This window comes from Phoenix dactylifera, chromosome 1 (assembly GCF_009389715.1).
Source record: "Phoenix dactylifera cultivar Barhee BC4 chromosome 1, palm_55x_up_171113_PBpolish2nd_filt_p, whole genome shotgun sequence".
Lineage (NCBI taxonomy): Eukaryota > Viridiplantae > Streptophyta > Magnoliopsida > Arecales > Arecaceae > Phoenix > Phoenix dactylifera.
In genome coordinates this window covers 7,221,685-7,242,924 of record NC_052392.1, presented here as the reverse complement: position 1 = coordinate 7,242,924, position 21,240 = coordinate 7,221,685, and the positions used below count along the sequence as shown (strand labels likewise).

Below are 21,240 nucleotides of genomic sequence, written 5' to 3'. Positions count from 1 at the left end.
TACTCCTATCTATTTTATTTCCTAACTTAATTTATGTGGTAAAACAATTTATAATAGTAAAGCTAAGCATATGTTTAGGAGAAATTTGGTAGGATAAGTCAAAGAGGGAGAGTGCTGAGGGAAGAGTGGGAGGGGAACGGGAAGGGGGCTGGTCAACATGCAAGGTTTTTTTCACTTATTACATCAACCATCTTTATAGTATTATCTTACCAATTTTTTTTCTTCGGTATTAGAAATATATTCAAAATTTTTTAGAACTCAGCTAATTTTTGCCTTACAACCTCGAATGCACCTAAAGTCCTCCGGTACCAGCCAATTTTTTTCTTCCAATTTTTGATGAATTCAAATTTTTTTGAAACTACAATAATTTTAATAGTATCACCTAAAATACAATATTACGGTGAAAATACATATTAGGAATACTATTATAAATTTTTGATAACTACGTTTTATGAATACTAAATTATAATATTAATGGTATAATAATATCAATACTATAACATTATATTATTTTCATTATAATATTATAAATTAATCATATAATAATATCATATGAATCGGGTTGGGAGTAGGTCAAGGCAGTGTCAGCCGTAAGATGAAACTTAGGTCTGTAAGATTGGTGCCAATGGGAGAGATGCAGATTGACGGCAAAATATTTCCGTTAGTCGGATCCGATTTTGGAATAAATAAGCTTCAAATGAGTTGGATTGGCGTCCGCCCCCTTCTTTGCCTCCTCCGCCGCGCAAACCCCGTCGGAGAACGCCGCCGGCATCTTCATCCCCTCCACGCCGTCCCATCCGTCTCCGCGGGGAGCATCTTCGCCGCCTTCTGCTCTGAAGGGAGTTCGCTAGCTCGGCCATCACCGCCGGTTCGCCGGAACTTCTCGGCGGGGACGTGAGGTGGAGGGTGGGGAGACGATAAAATAAAAGAAATCTGAGGCAAGAAGCGGGGCTTCGGGGTGTGTTTGAGATGAAGTTTGCGGATTGGTACCTGAAGATCGCGGCGGTATCGGCGGTGTGTGGAGCCGCGATGGAGCTCTTCATGATCCACACCGGCTTCTGTATGAGACCCTTCCCTTTCTTCTTCTTCTTCTTCTTCTTCTTGTCTTACTCTTGCTTTCTTGTGTCTTCTTCTGATTCAGGGATAAAAGAGAGAAAGAGAGTAGCATTACATAATTGTAGATATGTCTACAAGCTCAAGAGAGGCCTTTGTCATTTGAATCAAATTTCTTGGGCAATAAATTATAAAAAGGAGCTTAATATCAAATGATTTATGAAGCTGTAGGTTTGTCTACTCCAAAAGAACATTTGTTATTAGAACATTATGTGTTTAAACTACTTAAAATTAAGACATGATGCCGAAGTTCTTTACAGTTTAGGTTATGAAAAGATGAAAATTGGATTTGAAATTTTGGGTGAAAATGAGTTTCCAAGGTAGATTTTCTTGGTATTTGTATTGTGGATTGAGTAGGGCCGTGGGTAGGGGATCAGGAAAGGTTTGGGTGTGGGGAAATTTTTATGAGGGGGCTTAGCAGGTCCGAATTTGGGTTGTAGAGGAGGAAAAAGCTAGTGAGGAATTAGTTCGTAGTCCAGGACTTGAGATTCCAGGGTAGTTCTTGAATTTGGAGAGGTTAAAGTAGGGTTTTTGAAGGAGAAGATGACAAGCTATAGGAGAGTTTAGAAGGGTTAGTATTCTGAAAACAATTCTGATTACTGACTGGTGCAAGACTAAACACAGAATTAGTAAAAAATTATAGAAGATATGTTTTTAATCTCAAATACAAACTGATAACATTTATCGTATAAGATTAAACACAAAATTATCAAACAGTTCTTAGAGATTGTTTTAAAACTGATTAACCATCTGGATTAAGATACAAAGGTGTAATACCTTCAAATTTATCCAAGGGATGGAGGTATTATCTGACATCCGTCCACTTCAAGCTTGGGCTACGCCCTATTCCCAAAAGCTTTTGCAGTATCAATGTATCATGGCTAAACATTAACTTTAGGCAAATCTAAGCATGCTCCAAAATGTCAGATTGCTACATTTAGGAGTTGCTAAACATTTAGAAAGTTGTATATACACATGGGAATGAAGAATGGAGCTAGAATTCAAGTAGCTAGAATGAAGGTAGAATGGTGTACTAAAGGTCTGCGGTGCCGGTACCGGTCGGCATACCGGTGGCGGCCCGAACTGGTATGTACCGGTTCCATACCGGTACGGCAGTCGTATCGGCCGGTTTTTCAAATAAAAGCTTCCGGTACCGAATCTCACGCTGATCCGGTACCGGTCCTAGCCCGGACCGATTCGTACCGGCCCATACGGGCGGGTACGGCATACCATGGTGTACCACATATGTTACATCTTTTGTGACTACAGACCGCAGCAACACTGATAATCCTGATCCTACATTACTGCTGGTTTCAGCAGCAAAGTGTAAATGAAAATTACAATAATGGTTATGTATTAGACAAAAGCTGCAGGATTGTGATACAAATAAAATAACAATAATGAATTTTGATGCATCTTATCTATTTTCATACTAGGAATCAAGAAGAGTGCCATTATATAGGCTGAAAACAGCGGTCTAGAAATGAAGCAGCATGTTTATGTGTCCATTTTCTTGTGACTACCTAATGCAGCTCTATTAATTCTGAATCCTGACAGTTGTACTTCCACCGTATTCACAGAATGATGGGGTGCTCTCATTTTTGCAGATGATAAGGTAACTGTTCTGGAGTCAGAAAAGCGAGCATGGGAGAGCTCTCGAGAAGCTCAAGCTATCAAAGAAGCCCTTAATCCATGGAGAAAGATAGATGAAGAAGCCAAAAAACCCTCATAATGTAACAAATGTCAAAGGTGTGGCCCCATCAATTGACCTCATCCCTTAGGTTGAGCAGTTCCAAATAGAGATTTGTTTGTCTGGAATACAGATTTCGCATCGGCTAATTTGGTTTGTATTTCTCAAGAACCAGCTTATTAGATAAAAACAACATTAAAGAATAATTAAAGTTTTCGATTCAAAGGGTCAATCTTTATTGAAACTTCCATTTGAGCATGTTTTTGCCCTACAGAGTTTAGCTCTGAAAATTACTTAGCAGATTCAAAACATAGATGTATCTATGACATAGGGATGCACAACCCAATTATGTATCTGAGGACATCTTGCATGTTGAAGATATGATCTCGTTGAACTGAGTTTCATTTTTCATCCTCTATTGTCATACGTTTCCTATTGCACTTTGTTTTATTGTTCCTGTAAAGGAGAGAGTACAGCGAACAAGCATGGTAAATGAGGTTAGCTTCAGGGTAATGAGATGAACTTAGTTAGCCTGTTGGTGCAACTGATCATGGAATTGCTTCATACTTTATGGTCTTTTGGTTGCTTTTTTTTTTTTTTTTTTGATACAACGGCTGTTCACACCCTGCGGGTGTGGATGCGGCCAACAAAATCAGAAAATAACAAAGCAGATAAAGAACTCGGCACTTTGTCATGCTCCATCCATACGAAGTCTTCAAAATGGTGAACCGCATAGGATGCAACCCAATTAGCTAGACCATTCGCTTTTCTGTAAGCGTATGTGGCTTGATGGGTGCCACACTCCTACAGTAAGTAGTCTGCGAATATTGAGGACATCTTGCTTCTTTGTCAGGTTTTTTATCTGTATTTGTAGTCTGTCTTTTTTTTGAGCAATACAGTGGTAATTAAAGATGGCAAAATGTGACCCGATCCATGTTCGACCCGATATAAATAGGTTTAGGTTTGACCTAAACAGGTTCGGGTCGTAAACAGGTTGATCCGTTTAACCTGTTTATTAATTGGGCATGATACATATTTTAGATGTCTGACTCGTTTAACCTGTTTAGGTTGTAATTTGATCTGCTGTCGTCCATCTCGATCATCAGACGGTTTATAATCAGCAGGGTCCTCGCAAACCATAGCTCTTTTATATTCTCCTAATCCACACTTCTTCTGCCATCTCTCGTCGGCCACTGAATGGCAGAGCCCTTGGAGACGTACACGTGCACGCCCTCGATGGAGCACGGCCGCAGAATCCTGATCTCCGGCAACCCCAAGACCAACTTCATCGTCTTCACCAACTGTTGATCGGTCATCATCCGACAGAACGCTCTCTCTCTCTCTCTCTCTCTCTCTCCGTCGAACCCTCCTGGCCTCCCACCTCTCCGGCCCTCCTTCTCTTGTCGAAAGAAATCCCGAGTCCCAACCCCCACCTCTCTCTCTTGCTAGAACCCCAATCCTCCACCTCTCTCTTGCTGTGGACGGCACTGTGGGTGGTGGCCGAACGAGCGAGCGGAGAAGTGAGGGTGGCGAGCGGCTCGGATAAGGCGGTGGAGCGTCCGATCGGGAAGGCAAGGGGGCGTTAGATCCGAGCGGCGGAGCGGCAGAGACAGCGGCGCTCGACGGAGACAATGGCGCTTAGCGGTGGCAGCTCGGTGCGGCGCTGCAACGGCGGCAGAGCGGCGGTCGCAGCAGATCTTGAGGCGGTGGTTTGACCGGTGAAGCTCTGGCAGCGACGTGGCAAGGTGGAGGCCGCGGGCGGTGCAGGGTGGTGGCTCGAGCGCAACCATGGCGAGGGAAGCCGATCGGGGAAGAAGATGAGCTAGGGTTTTTTTTTCTCCTTTACCCTCCTGCCTCTCTCTCTCTCTCTCTCCCTCGAGTCTCTTCCTCTCCCATCCTCCCAGCCCCCACCCTTTTCTTTCCTTAAACGGGTTTTAAATGGGTCGGGTGAGGTGACCTGTTTATTAAATAGATCGAGTTCAGGTTGTAATTCCTGACCTGTTTAATAAACAGGTCGGATTCAGATTTATAATTTTCTAACCCGACTTGTATCTGACCCGATCTGTTTATGCCTCATCCGATCCGATTGCCACCCCTAGTGGTAATATGTAATCTGTCTACATGGCCAGACCTTCAACCAGATGCTTGACTCTTTTCCCTTCCATGGAACAATACTTCCTCATTAGTTCTATTCTAAAGTTGAGGTCGTCCGCTTCTGATTGAAATACTTATTGAAAAAAAGAGAGATGCCTGTATAAATTAATATCAATATGGAAGCTATAATTTTTGCTTAGAACCATGAGAATTCAAGAGCAAACAATTCATACCCCTGATATTTGTTTCTTTCATATTATCTCGAGGGAGAAATTTGAGTTTTTATGGGGGCCAAGTTCGAAGTTTTTTATCATTATGTTGCTCTAGAGGGGGCGCTATGCTTTCCTTTCAATCAATCTTACACCTGCGATATGCTTTCCCCGGTCCTATCATCACACCTACTGGAGCAGGCATGCAAGAGGCAACCATCCAGGCGTTCGCCAAGTTTGCCGTGGGGAGACTTGTCCTTGGAAAGAACTAGCCGCTACTCTACGGAATGGAACAAAACGCACCATTGCAAAGCGAGTAGATGCTCTCAAAGTAGATTTGGCCCCGATTACACCTTTAAACCGACGAGGAGCATTCACAAAGATAACTTCAGCATTTAAAGGGCCAATCTCTTACTTGGCGTACCCTCCTACTTCAAGGTTCTGGGCACCAAAACGACCTGCTCACAAGAATCACCTCTTTCAATAGAACTCTGGATATTGCTAGCCCCTGCTTAGCGTGCACAAAAATTTTTTCATTACCGTACTCTGTAATTAGCCAAAGGAACCATATGAGTAGCATTTTGCCCGCTTTGTTCGACTGAATAGAAAGGAATCTAATATCAGAGAGCAAGGGGGGAAAAGGAAAACAAAGGATGGAAGCAAGATGATCCATAGCATCACAACCTCTCCAGGGAAAAATTCACGGAAAAAAAAAGGAAAGAAACAACCATCTCGATACAATACAAGCCAATCATTAGGAAGCTCACCTTTTTCACCTTAGGAAGAAAATCATGATTACAGGTCATGCAGAGATAGGTACAGATTTAACAAAATTCCTCTTGGAGAGGACCAAACGTTATAATTAGAAAAAGGAATAACCAATTTACATCTTCATAGGTTAAAAAAAGAGAAAGAAAAGATAACTGCGGAGATGAATATGATACATACAATACACCCTGCATTATCTTAACCCGAGACCATTAACTTAGCTCTTAATTTAATGAAATCCCTCCACGAAGAGCTGATGAAATAGCTATGCACACTTGCTGACAGGAAGAAACCGGCCTCCATCTTTGTGTCTTAACCATATTGTCGAGCGGGTTTGTCTAACATGATCCAAAAAGAGTCGATGTCTGGAGATAGGAGGAACACAACAGAAAGTTGGACTCAGGAAAGTGCTTAACTGTACGTGATGAAAGAGTACAAAATGGTGCCCTTCAGAAAAAAAAAAAAGGAGAGTACAAATGGTGTACTACTAACCTCTCATACTCCAGCTTCTGGATGACTATACCATTTAGTAAAAGCTCCGAGCTGAAAACCCCTGCTCCTGAATGTTGAATCCACATGAATGACGAGATATTGGCCTTCTGAGGAAACCGTTTGTCCAGTTGAAATAATAAAATAAAAGACATATATTACCTTTCTCAATGAGAGGTATGCAGATGGAATAGTCTTCTTCACAAGAAATTACTAAAAGATCCTCTGGCACTTTGTCTTCCTTCATGGCAGATCTCCCAATTCTCTCCATTGGCTGCATAAAATGTTAAATTGTCTTTTACTACATATGCAGAAATAAGGTGCAATGATGATGAAAGACTAAAGTGCTATGTCACAACAACTATGCACACAGACTATATGCCAGCTTCTTGCCTACCGTTTCCCATCTACCCAACTGGAGGAAATGATAGCATTTTAACTTGTGTAAGGGTAAATATCTGTTTAAGAAGATGACTTAGAATGTATGGTTGAGACTCTTGAGAGTATATTGGAGCTTGAGAAATGGGAAGTGCTTGGAGATCTTTTAGTTGTAAAACATGATTAATTCATTTTCATTGATTCAATATATCTAATTTTCATTTAATTGATTCAAAGTATATGATTTATTATTCAGTTATTTAGAAAGAGGGGTTTGACTTTTGAAAAGGGAATGTTAAAGTAGAACTGCAAGTTGAGAATAAGGAGGGGGGAATGAAATTTGGAAAAAAATCCACCTAGAGTATACATTTTCCATCTCCGTAAAAAACATAGCAACACATGCCAAGACAAACTTCTAGATGATTATGACTTCTAGTTTCAAAGAGCACATAGAATCACAATTATTTTGTGATTTTATCATGGCACGTCCTTACGTCTTGCATATGTTACCTCCTCCTTGCTGTTCACCAGCACCAACAGGCTACAGTTCCATAAGATCTATGATGACACCATGTGCTACAAGCACCAATTGGCAGTAAACTACAAGTTCTTCAGAAAAAATCAAGTCATTACCACATCACAACTCCTTCCCTTTATCAAGTAATGAGCAAATCAGGCTCACAATGCACAAGAGAGATGTAAAGCTAAGTTGGTCAAGTGGGCCGGTTTTGCACATGGATACACATTTTCATAACTTCGGGTTACAGGATTGATCGCTAAATATATTTTAGTAAATACGAAAGATCACAATTACTAATCATAATCATAACCATAAAGCTTTTTTCCATCTATTTGGTGCTGGCTTTATGTATCCTCGTTTGCCAAGTATTCCTATTTAAGACCACTTCTAATATTATTCCATGTTTCTCCCAACCTTTCTCACCATCTCTATTCATGTTATCTTATGTCTTCCCCTCCATTTCCTACCAAGGTCAAAGGAACCGGTACCGGGTACCGTACCGGTTCTCCAGCAGTACAAGTCGGTACGGGCCGTATCGGGCCTGTATTGATGGAGAAAAATGCCGGAGCCGTAGAAAGAGAAGGAAAAAAAAAGAGCGGGGGAGGGAGGGAGAACGAGCGGCGGCCGCGGGGGTGGGGGGGGGGGGCTTGGCCTCCCCCCACCCCGCAGCCTCCGCCGGCCCTCCGCCACCCCTCGATCACCCTCCCTCCCCCGCTTACTCTCCCTTTCTCTTCTCCTTCTCCGGCATCGACACGAGCCATTTTCAATGACTGAACCATACCAGTGAGCTATCGGTACAACTCGGAACGGACGGAACCGACCAGTTCAGCTCGGTTTCGCATTCCTTGTTTCCTACCATCTTTAACATAAACCAAAATACCTCTCCTTAATGAAGCTCCTTAGATCATCACTATACATGTCCATACTCCAAAACATCTCAATTTATTTTCCATCACTTTGTTTTTGTTTGTTCAACTCCTATAGCTCCTCTAATATATTCATTTCTCATTTCATTCTTTCTAGTTTTACCAAATATCCATCTTAACATTCTCATTTCTGCTACATTCAACTTGTTTTCATGTACGTTCTTTTTTGCCCAACACTTTGAACCATACAACATGGCAGTCCTTACTGTTGTAAAGATCATAATCACTGAAAGATATAAATTTAAAGTTATAAGAAAGATTTCATCTCATTGCACATCATTAAAACCAGTGGGTTTGAATTGTTGGCTATGTGCACCATATATGCCCTAGAGGCTATTTCATGCATGGCCATCTACAAAGGGTGCTTAGGAAATATAATGAGATGGAGTTTTATCTTAATGGGAGTCTGATCCAATCAGGATAAAATAATGCTCAGAAGAAGGCTCGAGGAGTGTAGCCATTCATATAGTACTAATGGTGGAGCTGCATTAGTATGAAATTTCTCTTGTCCTTTACTAATCCACATGTTTGCAATGACTTCCATCAACGAGCACAGGTTTTCGGGGTGGCGTTATGTGTTCATACCCCTCACGTGGCTCAGCACTAGCCTCAGTTTAGATTCTCTGCTCTGCTTGTGTCCACTTCCCTAGCAACGGTAATCATGCAATTCAAGTTTCTCGCTAATATTCCCTCAAAAAAAACCCACCAATATTATACCCATGGAGAAGCACAGTGCTCAGTCTATGATTGATGCCAACTAATGTGGGTACTAGAGACACCTTCAGTCCATACATTGCAAAAACAAGAAAAACTTATTCTCTGTTATTTTACATTAATGAATTTTTTTTAAAAAAGAATTCTTCTTTTGCTTGCTCATAGGGTATCTGGCACAAGATGATGATTGATTCATGGGCAAAGGTGGACTCTATCCATGGATCTGGAGTCTACAACTGAATATGGTAGCAATACACCACTATGTTGAAAAAAAGGGGAAAAAGATTAAATTGTTTGGTGTGTTTCTGGTGGGGCTAAATCATTGCTGAGCTGCTAACCAGCTGGCTGTTTGAAGCTTGAACACTGCTGCCTTGCCAGACATGCAACTCTTTAATCCCATCTCATTCCTCTCCATTTCTCTTTCACATCCCTGTTTTGGTTGGATCTTCCACTTAATGCTGGGGCACTGATTCAAAGTCGGAACATGTCCACCGTGAAGGTGCACAGGACAGCATAAGGCCATTGCTTCCTTCTTGAAAAAGGAGTCCAAATGGGAGAAAGAGTTGGGAGATTGTGATGCGATTGGTTTCTTTTGCTAGATTTTGACCATTTTATTGGATTTTAATGTTTTAGGCTGTACTAATACTGATCATTTTTCCACTTTTATTTTTATTTTTTTGCTGGAATCATTGCCTGCATTTGGACCTATGGTGAACCAGCCCAGACCTACGTGACATGAACCTAGCTTAGACCAGATCTTCACATGAAACAAAACAAAATCTTGAATAAGTCCCTTAAAGGGCCAGCCACATAGGAGCAACTTTTTGTTTGTGGCTAATATTTTGGATCTGGTGCTTTTAAGCTTATCCTGATAGGTCAGCTTGCCCTATCATAGAGGAACAGGAACTAGGCTCTCATGTACTACTTTCCTAGAACTCAGATTTTTCTGGTTCCAAGTCAAAGTGTTCTACACTAAGGCATAATTGTCAGAATTCCCTATTGGGTTCATCCTTAAGAAGGCATTTTTATAGCACTTCATTTTGGCATGGATGTATCAGCTAAGGGGTTTTGGACCCTTAAAAGCCTTCGCTTTCATCAGCTTATAAAATTACCAAAGTGAGGGAGATATCGCACTTATAACAAAAAGGAAGAATGATTATGAATGATAACCTACCGCTTTTTAATATTCTTACTCCCATGACCATTAATGTATTTGAAAGATTTACTAAGCTTTGTTCACCCGAGGAATAGTAAAACTAGGTTAACCAACTCATTTTTTGGATTTAAAATCCAGGATAACCTCAAGGTTGCCAAAAGCAGAAGATATCCTTAAGGCAATAGGACACCTATAATGCTTGCGGTGCTAGACACCAAAGAGGCACTCACCTGAAAAAAGCAAGGCATTAACTTATGAAAACTTCAATAAATGCATTTAGCAATAAACATTTTATGTACGTGGAAACCATACAAGTATTATAAGATTAGTTATTCAAGTTCCGCATCAAAAATTCTAATTATCTTGAATGTTAGATATCATGTTTCACATCTTCCAAAACATCATATAGAAATACCACTTCCTATAACATGTTTCTAAGCAAAAATCAGCAAAAGAAACCATTGGACATCCTATTTAGCTTTAAAATTCAAACATGATAGCAAAATACCACTTCCCAAAACATATTTCATGTTTCTAAGCAACACATAGCGCAAAATATTAATCATTAGACATTCTAGAGTAGCCCTTTATTTACAAGGACTCCAATAGAACAAGATGACCCTCAAAATAAAACACACAACTCTAAAAGAATGGGCTACAGAAGGAATTGGAAGAACAGAGCTGGACATAGGAGAGATGCTTGCCCAAATACCCCTTGTTTTGTCCCAGGTGCTTGCCTAGGCATCGTCTTAGTAAAGTCATCTTGCCTGGGGACTGTGGAGGTGCTCCAAGGCTTCCTCACCTTTTTTTTTAAAAAAAGAACCTATTCCAACTTTTGGTAGAGTAACTTTATCATGTTTAAACTAGGTCAGCTGGGAGAAAATGAATGCTGACCCTATTCTAGTATTTTCCTAATGTTTTCCCTCAAGCTTAATCCAAGTTGCAAATGCTCTTTAGATTAAAAACCTATAATAAGGACACTTTCACCCATGGTTTGCCGTACCACCCTATACCGTTCGACATAGGGCGTACTGTACACATACCGGTAGAAAATCGATACAAAACTTAACTTTGAGTCAGTATAAACCGTACCAACCGTACTGCCCCATACCGAGAGGCGTACCGACCCATACCGAGATGTATCGAGATATGTACTTACACGTACCGAGGCGTACCAACCTGTATCAAGATGTAGGGAGATAAAATTGACAAAAATGGTTAGAAAACCATTTCAGTACAAGATGAATACCGTACCATACCAAACCGATAAAATACTGATATAGTACTCAATGCCGAGATTGTGGACCTTTTCACCCCTCATACATTGACAGCCTAGAACCAGAGATAGACTTATCGTACGTATTAGATGATTCTAATGATAGATCTTGAAGGATGGCTCCAAAGCTAGTAAATCCTACACAACTTCCTAACAAAACACTCCACAATTCTTCACAACTGAGACTGATGGCAACAATATCAAGGAAAATTCTTCATGGTGCCTATTATGTGCATGCTAAAAGTCGTATCCACTATCACTGACTTGGCAACTTAGTAAATAAGCACCCTTGTCTATCACACTAAATCCTTGAGCGACACCAATGCTCCTGCATGATGTGGCAAGAGGAACTTTTGATGTGCATAAAATTGGCACCCCATAGCATAACTCCAATATCAAAGAGGACAAGACACCAAGCGTGAATCATAAACTAGATCCCAAAATATATTATACTTCACACTGTGTTTTTGACCTTCAAAGATCTTCTCGACATAGGACAGTGTTGATGAATCTAAGAAACAACAAAACTAACAAGGAAGTCAATCAAAAAAATAACCAACCTCAGACATATAAAATTACATACCTGCCCATGAGCTGCCTTAACCAAGCCTGCAATAAGCTCTCGAGTAGGTTTTACATTTGCAGTTATGAACACTCTTTTACCCTACAACGAGTTATGAAGAATGAAGACTTAGAACAATCTATAAAATATCAAAAATGCAAATAGATGCATGCCCCAGAACATTATAGTCTATGTTAAGTAATCAGCAAAACTAGCTTCACTAATTCAACAACGATCAGCAACTACCTGCAAGAGCGGACTTTGGCATGCACGAGCCAGTGAAACAGGCATGCTAAATCCTATCTCCTTTTCCTTCTTAGCATCTCGCAATATGTAATTCTTCTCATCAATAAAACAGCTTGCTTGTCCGCAGCTTTCAAGCCACAAATGTGTAACCACTGGTTTACCAAAAGCGATTGCTTCTAGCATATTCCTTGTGCGAACAAACTTATTTGTGACAAAATGTGTAGCATCTGAAATAGAAGATGCAATAGGAACTCCTAAGCGTCCCAAAATCTACAATCAAAACACGACACAGTTAATGTATGCCATGAACTCGCTCATAATGCAAATCAATTGAAGAAACAATCAGAACATAGAAATGATAATAGCATAAGTAACCTTTTTCTGCTGCTTGATCATAACCTCATCCAAGTGATGGCTGAACAGAACACGAACACTGCACATATCTTTTCTTCTTCGCAAATCTTTCAGAGCTGGAGTTGAAGCTGCTTCAGTGGCTTCCAGTCTATGAAGTTCTCTAAGAAATAGGGACTTTGATAAGCCTTTATTGCACGTTCTAGGAAGATCTTGAGCCACACAAACAGGAGACATTGCATCTACATTCTTAGATGGAGATTTGCATGCTAAACCAGATGGCTGAACCTTTTCTTCAGGTGTCCCTTCTGGTTTGGCATGTTCTTCAGCATCTTCCACATGAGGTGTAGAATATACACCTTGCTTAGGTAATGCCGCTTCTTTAGGATGCTCTACAGGGCTTATGACACCACTGGAACAATTATTAGCTGCATCAGCTGAACAAGCTTCATGTGAAACTGGCCTAGACAAACATCCCTTGGCATCCTTTTCCGAATATGGTTTGAACGAAGATGACTTTGTTCTCGCAGCAGATACTAATGACAATTCTCCTGTAGCAGAAGGCCCTCCATCAGCTTTATATGTTGTGTGTGTGAAAACAGATCTTCTTTTCCTTTTGGCAGCATCTAAAATTTCAGAAACACTTCTGATAAAGACTTTTTTTCTTCCTTGTTTGCAGGACTGCTTATTTGTTGCTGGCAAGCTATCATCTGCTATAGATGGTTCGTTCAAGTTGCTGGTCATGTTTGGGTTACCTGAAGTAATCTGACTGGTTCTCCTCCGTTTAGGGTGGTTCGAAGCATCTTTTGTTATAGAACTGTTTTCAAGTGCATCTTCTTGTAGCCCCTCAATATTCTGCATGGCAGTATGCAATGTAGAAGTCCTTTCAACTCTGGCAGTTTGATCTGGACCCATATCCACACTTCCTTTTCTAGCATTCAATGGTCCAGATGCATCTAGAACAAGCATATCCTGTCTTTCTATGGACCCAGGAATAATTCCTCCTGTTAGGTCGTTCATATCCTTCCTGTATTCATTAGATGAAACTTCAGGGTGTTTTGATAAGTTCAGTCTTTTGGAATGCCTGGTTCGATGTGCAACAGGTGTAGCATTCGCATGATACTCCCCTGGCGTGAACTCCTTGTGCACTGAAGGCTGGCCATCTGATGTCAGTGGATTGTGACATTTGTCAGCCTCGTTAATGAAGGTTCCATCCATTGCACCTTGGGTTTTCTCTCTCTTAAGAGATTTAGATGATGCATTTCCATTGACCGAATTTTTACCATTTAATTGCGGCTCTTGATTCCACACTTCCCTCTTTGACTTTGTTTTCCTCCTTTTGTCATCTGAACTCTTTTTCATTCTTGAACTATTCGAGTTCTCCCTAGAAAAACTTGGGCTTTCCCCCCTCCTTGATTTGGTATGAAGCATCCTTCTACGTTTAGATCGTGTTATGGTACCTTCTAAATCAGTAACAGAAACCCTCTTTTGGAGCAAATCTTTCTTTGATGAAGCCGTCTTTCTACTTGGACCTTTGCTGGAATTCTCATTCAAATGTTCAGCTACTACATGCTGATTCTCCTCCATTACATAATCAACAGGAGGTACATGAACTAAGGCCTCAATAGCTTCAGCTGCCATTTGAGTATCAGGGCCAACATCATATAAATCTTCAATACCACCCTCAACATGAGTTGCTTCTGGATGCTGCTCTAGAGATTTTGGGTTTGATTGTTCATCCATATCCTTGAAAAGACTCTTCTTTGTCTTTGTTTCAGAAGTACGTATCGCTTTACTTCTTGTAGAATTGTGCATCATCAATCTTGAATCTGAATGGGCTAACATTGTTATTTTCCTTCCATCAAGGTTCGCACGTTCCTTCTCGCCACTCTTATCAAATGCACCTCTGGTTACTTCAGAGATAGGATGTCTAGCTTTTGGGGGATAGCTTTGTGATTTCCGTGAACTGCTTTTGCTTTCAAAGAAGGAATCTTTTCTTCTACTGAAGAATTCACCTCCACCCTCATCCTCAAGACTGTCAATCCAGTCAAAGATTCCTTCCTTTCCAACTGGACTTCTATGATCAGTCTTTTCAGCCAAACGCTGAGCTCCTTTTGTACTGGAAATGGGCGGTGACTTCATCATATCAGTTGCTTTTCCAGTGTTAGCTTCTCGAAACGATTCCATATAATTAACAGAAAGAAACTTATCTACAACATCTAAAGCATTAGCTTGGGACAGATCACCAGGTTCTTGTGACCCAACATAGCTTAATCCTGCAAGATCAGAATCAGTTGGGAGTGAATGAGGCAAGTCCCCTTTTCCAACAATGTGGTCAGACTTAACTGTGGTTCCATCCTCCTCAGAAGGATCCACCTCATAAAAAAGTTTTTTCACTGTTGTGTTAATCCCATTTTTATTGCAGTCCAGTGTACACCCATGGGAGTTCTCAATCTCATGGTCCAGGTCTATTTCACCTGCTTCAATTCTTGGAGAGGTGATATCATTTCTGCCATTTGGCCATGGATCCCTCCCAGTGGCCATGTCACCAGCCTGTCCGCCTAAAGCACCATTTTGCTCTTTACTACTTCGAGCATTACTAAGAGAAGATTGTGATTCAGTGCCACTTATCATAGAGTCAAATTTGCGAGCAGCAGCAAGACCAGAAGACCGCAGCGATGCTATACGAACTGCAGTGAAGGTCCTCCTTGAACTTCCTAAGCGTTAAGATGCAAAGATATGGAATGTAAGTGTAAAACACAAGCTTCCTACAAGTACCACAATTATGGTTATGAGTTGATTAAACCTTGGCTACAAGTTCTTTAGAAGGGCTGAAACAATAAATATGTGAATACAGAATTTACATCAGTTGCACCAAAAGAAAAGATCCTAAAGCAAGTACAAAAGCCCCCATAGTTCATAGTAATGAAAGTGTCAAAATTAGGTCCAGTTATTCATGTATCCCGAAAATAAACAATATCAATCAAAAAAATTAAATGAAAATCAAAATTGATGCTGAGAGGTAAAATATAAACAAAATTTAGAAACTTGGCAGCAGAATGAGTAATGCCACAGAACCATTCATGAAACACATTCTATCAACTAAAACAATAGCAAAGAAAGTATGAGTGTCAAAATCAAATCTTTCTATTCCCAAATATATCAGTTAAAGCAAAACCAAGCACAAACCCCAAGCATTGAACTACAAAAAAGTAATGCAGCATAAAATGTCCCATGAAACCGAAAAAGGAACAGACCTGCACCATCGTCTTCATCAGTAGAAGCATCCGAATCCACCAAACCATTTTCGTGCCCTTGTTCATCCGAGAATGAACCATCTCCGTTCACCCTTTTCTTTATCCACAGCTCCACACCTCCACTTTTCCTCTTGCCTCCACAAGGAGTAGCCCCATCGTCGGGCAACCCCTCGTCGCCACTCAGCACCTCAGTCATCTCCATCCCTTCATCACAACTATCAACCAATTGTGTCTTGCCCCAGTCGCTCGTGTCCATCCCTTCATCACCACCATCAACCAATTGCGTCTTGGCCCAGTCATTTGCTTTCGTCTCCGCCCCTTCATCACCACTATCAACCAATTGCGTCTTGCCCCAGCCATCGACACCCCCATCCCCATCACCGGCATCATTATCGGGGTCATCCAGCGCTTGGGTCTCACCATATTGGTCGGGGACCTCCCTCAAGCTCTCGATTGGAAGCGTATCGGCCATCGGCATTATGCCCTGATCAGGACTCACCCCATCATCATCATCATAACCACCATCATCAGTTTCATCATCAGATCGAACTCCTGGATGGAATCAGAAAGACGATTGAGATTCCAAAAGGTTCACATGATTAAAGATCAAATATTTAGGGCATTACCCGGTAGTGGAGGGGAATTGGCGTCTAAGACCTGGGTCTCTTCGTGATCTCCGGCGAAAACCATGGGGATCGGCACAGACCGGATTAAACTGAAGAATACATCACAAGAAATAAGAAATCGGTGACAGACTGGAGAAAAATCAAGGAAAAAAAGGGGGAAATTGAAAGCAAGTGGGGATCGGTGATAAATTAGGGGAAATTGAAGAAAGACCACAAGAAAAAGGAAACTGATGGAACGGAGAGGAGATCGGGATCTGTAAGAACTAAACAGAGAGAGAGAGAGAGAGAGAGAGAGAGAGAGATAAATTAAAGAAAAGAAAAAGAGAGGGTTTTGGAGATCAAGAGATGTGGTTTTGGTATTAAAGAAGGGGAGGGCGGGAAGAATTTGGGGGAAAGAAGAGGAGGCGGCGGGTGAGAGGAGGAAAAGATGAGAGCGTCTGGATTTGGCGGGATGCAGAGGAAGACATTAGAATAATATAAATAATATGTGAGAGCGCCAACAAATAAATCGGGCATTTGGTCTAGTGGTATGATTCTCGCTTAGGGTGCGAGAGGTCCCGAGTTCAATTCTCGGAATGCCCCTAAATTAACTTTTTTATAACAAATTAACTTTTTAACTTAAATTTTTTGGTCTTGTTTTTAACCAATTAACTTTTTAACTTAATTTTTTTTGTCTTCTTTAACAAATTAACTTTTTAACTTCAATTTTTTTGGTCTCCTTTCACAAGTTAACTTTTCTAAAACTATTTTCACTTAATCCTTTTTCAAGAATAAATGTTTACATATTTTGAATTGGTATAGTATTTTATCTTTCTTCACTTTTTTTTTTCATAAACTCTTCTCATTTTCACCTTCGTAGACTTTTTTCATACTAGAAATAGTGCAATTTAGACCAAATTAACGATATGTAGAAATAATAGTTTTGAAATAAAAATTATTCCTTTTTCATACTTGAAAGATATTATGTGTTTATCATGTATATATTATGTGTTTACATATGTTACATATATATATATTATGTATTTATCTATATATAAATATAAATATAAATATAAATATTATGTATATATGCTGCTAGATTTGGCTATACTCGAGTGGATCTTATCGGTGTTCTGAGCTATTGGATGTGATATACTACCATTAAATTATTTACATACTAAAAATTATGTGATCTGGGGACCCCTAAAGTTCTAACTCATTCATCAAAATTGAACAATCTAAATAACATTAAATTATATATATATATCACTTGATGCATAGAATAGAGGTTTTTAGATAATGTGACTTTTGGCATGTGAGAAATTTAGATATAACAGATCACATCTAATTGCTCATATTCTTAGTGATTATTATTATCCAATGTAGATCTAACTAGACCTAAATGGAGATCCACTTAAGTATAGATAGTTCTGTTCCTGGAAATTGGACCCGGGGGCCGCCGCGAAACCAGGGGAGGAGGAGCTCCGCCGCAGGGAGGGCGGACGGCGGTGCGCCGGCCGGCTGCGTCCTCCTGGAGGGTGAGCGAGTGAGGGAGAGTGCGTCCTGTCCTGTCCTGCAAAAAAGCCGGTGGCCGGGCTCCCCGGCGCCGGCCCTCCGATGCTTAAGTCAGAGGGGGCAAATATGTGGAGAGAGCAAGGAAGAGATATGTGGAGAAGATGGAGAGAATATTGTGCTCAATTGTGTCTGTGCTGTTTACTTGTGTTCCGGTCCCCCCCTTCTTTCCTCCCAGGCTCCCTTTTATAGAAGGATTTTATGTTGCCTGGGAGGTGACAGGGAGTTTGTTCTCTTTTGTAATAATTGGGCACGATTTGGCCCATTAATGGCGTAGTGAAAAATAAGGCCGAATCAGACCGGAACCAGGGAGTTGTCACGATCGATCGGACCTGTTGGAGTGGTTGAACCGCCGGCCGTGGTAGGCTTGGGGTCCATGGATGGTAAGTGCATTTATTACCGAGTGAACCGGCGGTCAGAGAGAGCCATACGCTTTGATGGTTCAGTGATCCGGAGATCGTCTTGAGCCGTGTTCATTAAATGACTGAGTGCATCGGAGACTTGAGGGGGTCTCATGCATTAATGGCAGGTCGTGCCGAATACCTGCGGAGATCTTATGCCTTGATGGCTTGGAGATAGCGGCAGGTTGTAGTGGAGTTGTCAGGTCCCTCAGGGGGTTAGGCAGGAGTTGAACATTTGGTCAAGGCAATCGGCTCGGCAGGGGTGCCGAGCCGAGCTGGTCGCCCAATGGGGCGCCCTGTGGCGGGGTTGCTTCTAATGCTTCTGGTCAGCGTCTTCTAATCGAGCGCTTTTCTGGTCGGCGTCCTCTGGTCGGCTCTTTCTAGCCGAGCATCCCTACTTGGTTGTGTTGGTTCGTCCGAGCGCCTCTTCTTGGCGCTCCCTCTAGTCGGCGCTCTTGGGCTGAGCATCTTTTCGGATCGGCGCTCTCTAGCCGAGCACCCCTCTGGTCGGTGCTCTCTGGTCGGGCGCCTTCCTGGTCGGCGCTTTCCTGGTCGGCGCTTTTTGGCCGAGCGCCTTTCCGGTCGGCGCTCTTTGGCCGAGCGCCTCCGTGGCGGTATGACTTGGGGTTTTCCCCCAACACTACCCCCCGACTTCCGAGTTCCAGTTGGCTACCAGCTGGAGCGCGGGAAGTAGCTTTAGTTGGGTCATTATGAATTCCGAAAATTTTAATTTATTGCGCATTTTGAATTATCGGACGCTTCGAGATGCCTTTAATAGGCGGCGTCTCTTCTTTCCCAAAAATCCTCATTATTGGGACACCTTTTGCGAGGCGTCCTCGCGCCGTGGGCTCATGATGGGGCCGCACGATCCGATGGGGCGCTTCGGCTTTCGAAGCGTTAGCCCTAATTAAATGCGTCGTTCTGTCTTTTGGACCGACACGTGTGGTCATCTCAACGGGGTGCGGCTTTTCTTTTTGCCGATCGGGGCCGTTGGGGAGGTTTATATAAACTCTCCCCTGGCCCTCCGTCCCCTTCCTATTGCCTTCTGCTTCCAGCTTTTCTTCCCCCAGCTTTTCACAGTCCGAAGTTCTTTTCTCCGACATCTTCCTCAGGTCCCCCTTTTTTTTTTTAATCTCTCTCTCTCAATGGGTTCTCTTCCCAGTGAGGTTGTATCTACCATGAGCGTCCTGGAGGTCGAAATGACCGAAGAGTGGTTTTTCCCTCTTCACGGGTTCCGTTTGGAACCCGCCAGGCGTGGGGATCGGGTAACCGATCCTCCGGTAGGCCGGATTGGGGTGTACCTAGAGTCACTCTGGGCCGGTCTCCGATTTCCTCTTCACGGCTTCGTAAATGAGTTGCTGATGGTATGCCGGCTGGTTCCGGCGCAACTCGCTCCGAATGCCTGGAGGACAGTGATCGGTTTCCTGTCACTGTGCTTACTGCACGGGATTCCGACCTTTGTCAACGTTTTCCGGCGACTTTTTATTTTTAAGTCGAATTCGGGAGACGGTGAGTGGCTCTACATCGCCCTTCGGGCGGGTCGGCCACTCTTTCATGGTGCCCCCTCGTCCATTCATGACTGGAAGAAGAAATTCTTCTTCCTAGGTTCTGAACGGTCCTGGGGGTTTGACCCCAGGTGGGGGCCGGCCCAGCTCAGGTCCATCAACAAACCCCCCCAGCTTTCTCCACGTGAGCAGGGGATCATCGACACCATCCGCAGCCTCGGGGACGGCATTTTGCTGAACGGCCTCATATGTGAGGACGCTCTGGTGAACGTGGGCCTGAGCTCGGCACGTCCCCACGGTAAGGATAGTTACAGTCTCTTTTATTTCCTTACTGTTCTAATGTTCTAATCCTGTTCGCCTTTGCAGATATCGCAAAGATGGTGACTAAAAGCGAAGTCCTTTACGCCCGCTTCCAGAAGAGGGCAGCTGAGCTCTCGGGCGAGCCCACCGAGCCGAGGAAGAAGCAGAAGGTCTCGGCGACCTCAGCGACCCCGGCGACAGCAGTGGCCGAGGCGGGTCCTTCTCGCCCCGCGCACCCCGATGCTGGTCAGAGGGAGGGCGCGGATTTCAGGGGCTCGGGCTCCCGGGGAGCTTCAGCGGTGCTCCCATGCCCGGTGCCCCTGGCACAAGTTCCTGGTCGGCAGGACGCTCCAGTTGCCGACCAGGGGAGGAGTCCTGTGGGTCCCGCGCTTGCGCGCCCCTAAGGCATGGAATTCATCTCTCCAAGGAGATGTGCCCCAACACATCTGAGGAGATTCAACGCATGAGCAAGATTCCTTATGCATCGGCAATAGGAAGCCTCATGTATGCCATGCTATGTACACGACCTGATATAGCTCTTGCTGTGAGTGTCACAAGCAGATATCAGTCGAATCCAGGTGAAGAACACTGGACAGCTGTGAAGAATATTCTTAAGTACTTGAGAAGAACTAAAGATTTATTCTTGGTTTTTGGAGGATCATCAGAGTTAAAGGTAGAAGGGTACACAGATTCAGACTTCATGACTGATGTCGATGACAGGAAGTCAACATCTGGATACGTGTTCTTGTGCAATGGTGGTACGGTGAATTGGAAGAGTTCTAAACAACCGATCATTGCTGATTCTACTATGGAAGCCGAATACATCGCCGCCTCTGAAGCTGCTAAGGAAGGCTTCTGGTTCAAGAAATTCATTGCAGAGCTGGATGTGATGACATCAGATGCCATAACACTCTACTGCGATAATAATGGCGCCATAGCCCTTGCTAAGGAGCCAAGGTCTCATCAGAAGTCTAAGCATATAGAGCGGCGCTTTCACCTCATACGCGACTATGTGGAGAAGAAATATGTAGAGGTGCAGAGAGTAGACTCCGCGGATAACGTGGCAGACCCTTTCACTAAGCAGCTGAGTCAGCAAAAGACTGAAGCC

At 42.7% G+C, this 21,240-nt stretch overlaps 2 protein-coding genes and 1 non-coding gene across 4 annotated transcripts; 2 read left to right on the top strand and 1 right to left on the bottom strand.

Moving 5' to 3' along the window:
• The first annotated feature begins 923 nt into the window (after positions 1 to 923).
• LOC108510829 lies at positions 924 to 3,214 on the top strand. The gene is made up of 2 exons (XM_017840980.3): positions 924 to 1,060; positions 2,721 to 3,214. The coding sequence occupies exons 1-2, from the start codon at positions 970 to 972 to the stop codon at positions 2,843 to 2,845; spliced, it is 216 nt and encodes a 71-aa protein (XP_017696469.1). The 5' UTR covers positions 924 to 969; the 3' UTR covers positions 2,846 to 3,214.
• A 2,628-nt stretch (positions 3,215 to 5,842) lies between these two features.
• Positions 5,843 to 16,782, bottom strand: LOC120110410 (mediator of DNA damage checkpoint protein 1-like). Of its 2 annotated transcripts, XM_039125234.1 has the most exons (8): positions 16,376 to 16,782; positions 15,750 to 16,301; positions 12,517 to 15,209; positions 12,142 to 12,411; positions 11,917 to 11,997; positions 6,526 to 6,637; positions 6,367 to 6,433; positions 5,843 to 6,239 (listed from the first exon to the last, which is right to left on the bottom strand). In XM_039125234.1, exons 1-8 carry the CDS (start codon positions 16,437 to 16,439, stop codon positions 6,140 to 6,142), a joined length of 3,939 nt encoding a protein of 1,312 aa, XP_038981162.1. In that variant the 5' UTR covers positions 16,440 to 16,782; the 3' UTR covers positions 5,843 to 6,139. The 2 variants fall into 2 exon arrangements, with proteins under 2 accessions (XP_038981162.1, XP_038981164.1); XM_039125236.1 differs by lacking the exon at positions 16,376 to 16,782 and having other exon boundaries at positions 12,517 to 15,205; positions 15,750 to 15,886.
• Positions 16,783 to 16,885: 103 nt separating this feature from the next.
• TRNAP-AGG lies at positions 16,886 to 16,957 on the top strand. The gene has a single exon. It is a non-coding gene; the product is annotated as a tRNA-Pro (tRNA).
• Positions 16,958 to 21,240: the final 4,283 nt, after the last annotated feature.

Bases quoted from the DNA above. Each gene is read 5' to 3' on its own strand.
- LOC108510829 (XM_017840980.3), top strand. From the start codon at position 970: ATGAAGTTTGCGGATTGGTACCTGAAGATCGCGGCGGTATCGGCGGTG. The intron at 1,061-2,720 runs GTATGAGACCCT...TCATTTTTGCAG, and splicing joins CATGATCCACACCGGCTTCT to ATGATAAGGTAACTGTTCTG.
- LOC120110410 (XM_039125234.1), bottom strand. From the start codon at position 16,439: ATGGTTTTCGCCGGAGATCACGAAGAGACCCAGGTCTTAGACGCCAAT. The intron at 16,302-16,375 runs GTAATGCCCTAA...GATTCCATCCAG, and splicing joins CAATTCCCCTCCACTACCGG to GAGTTCGATCTGATGATGAA. The intron at 6,240-6,366 runs GTTAGTAGTACA...TCCTATCTCCAG, and splicing joins CAGAAGCTGGAGTATGAGAG to ACATCGACTCTTTTTGGATC.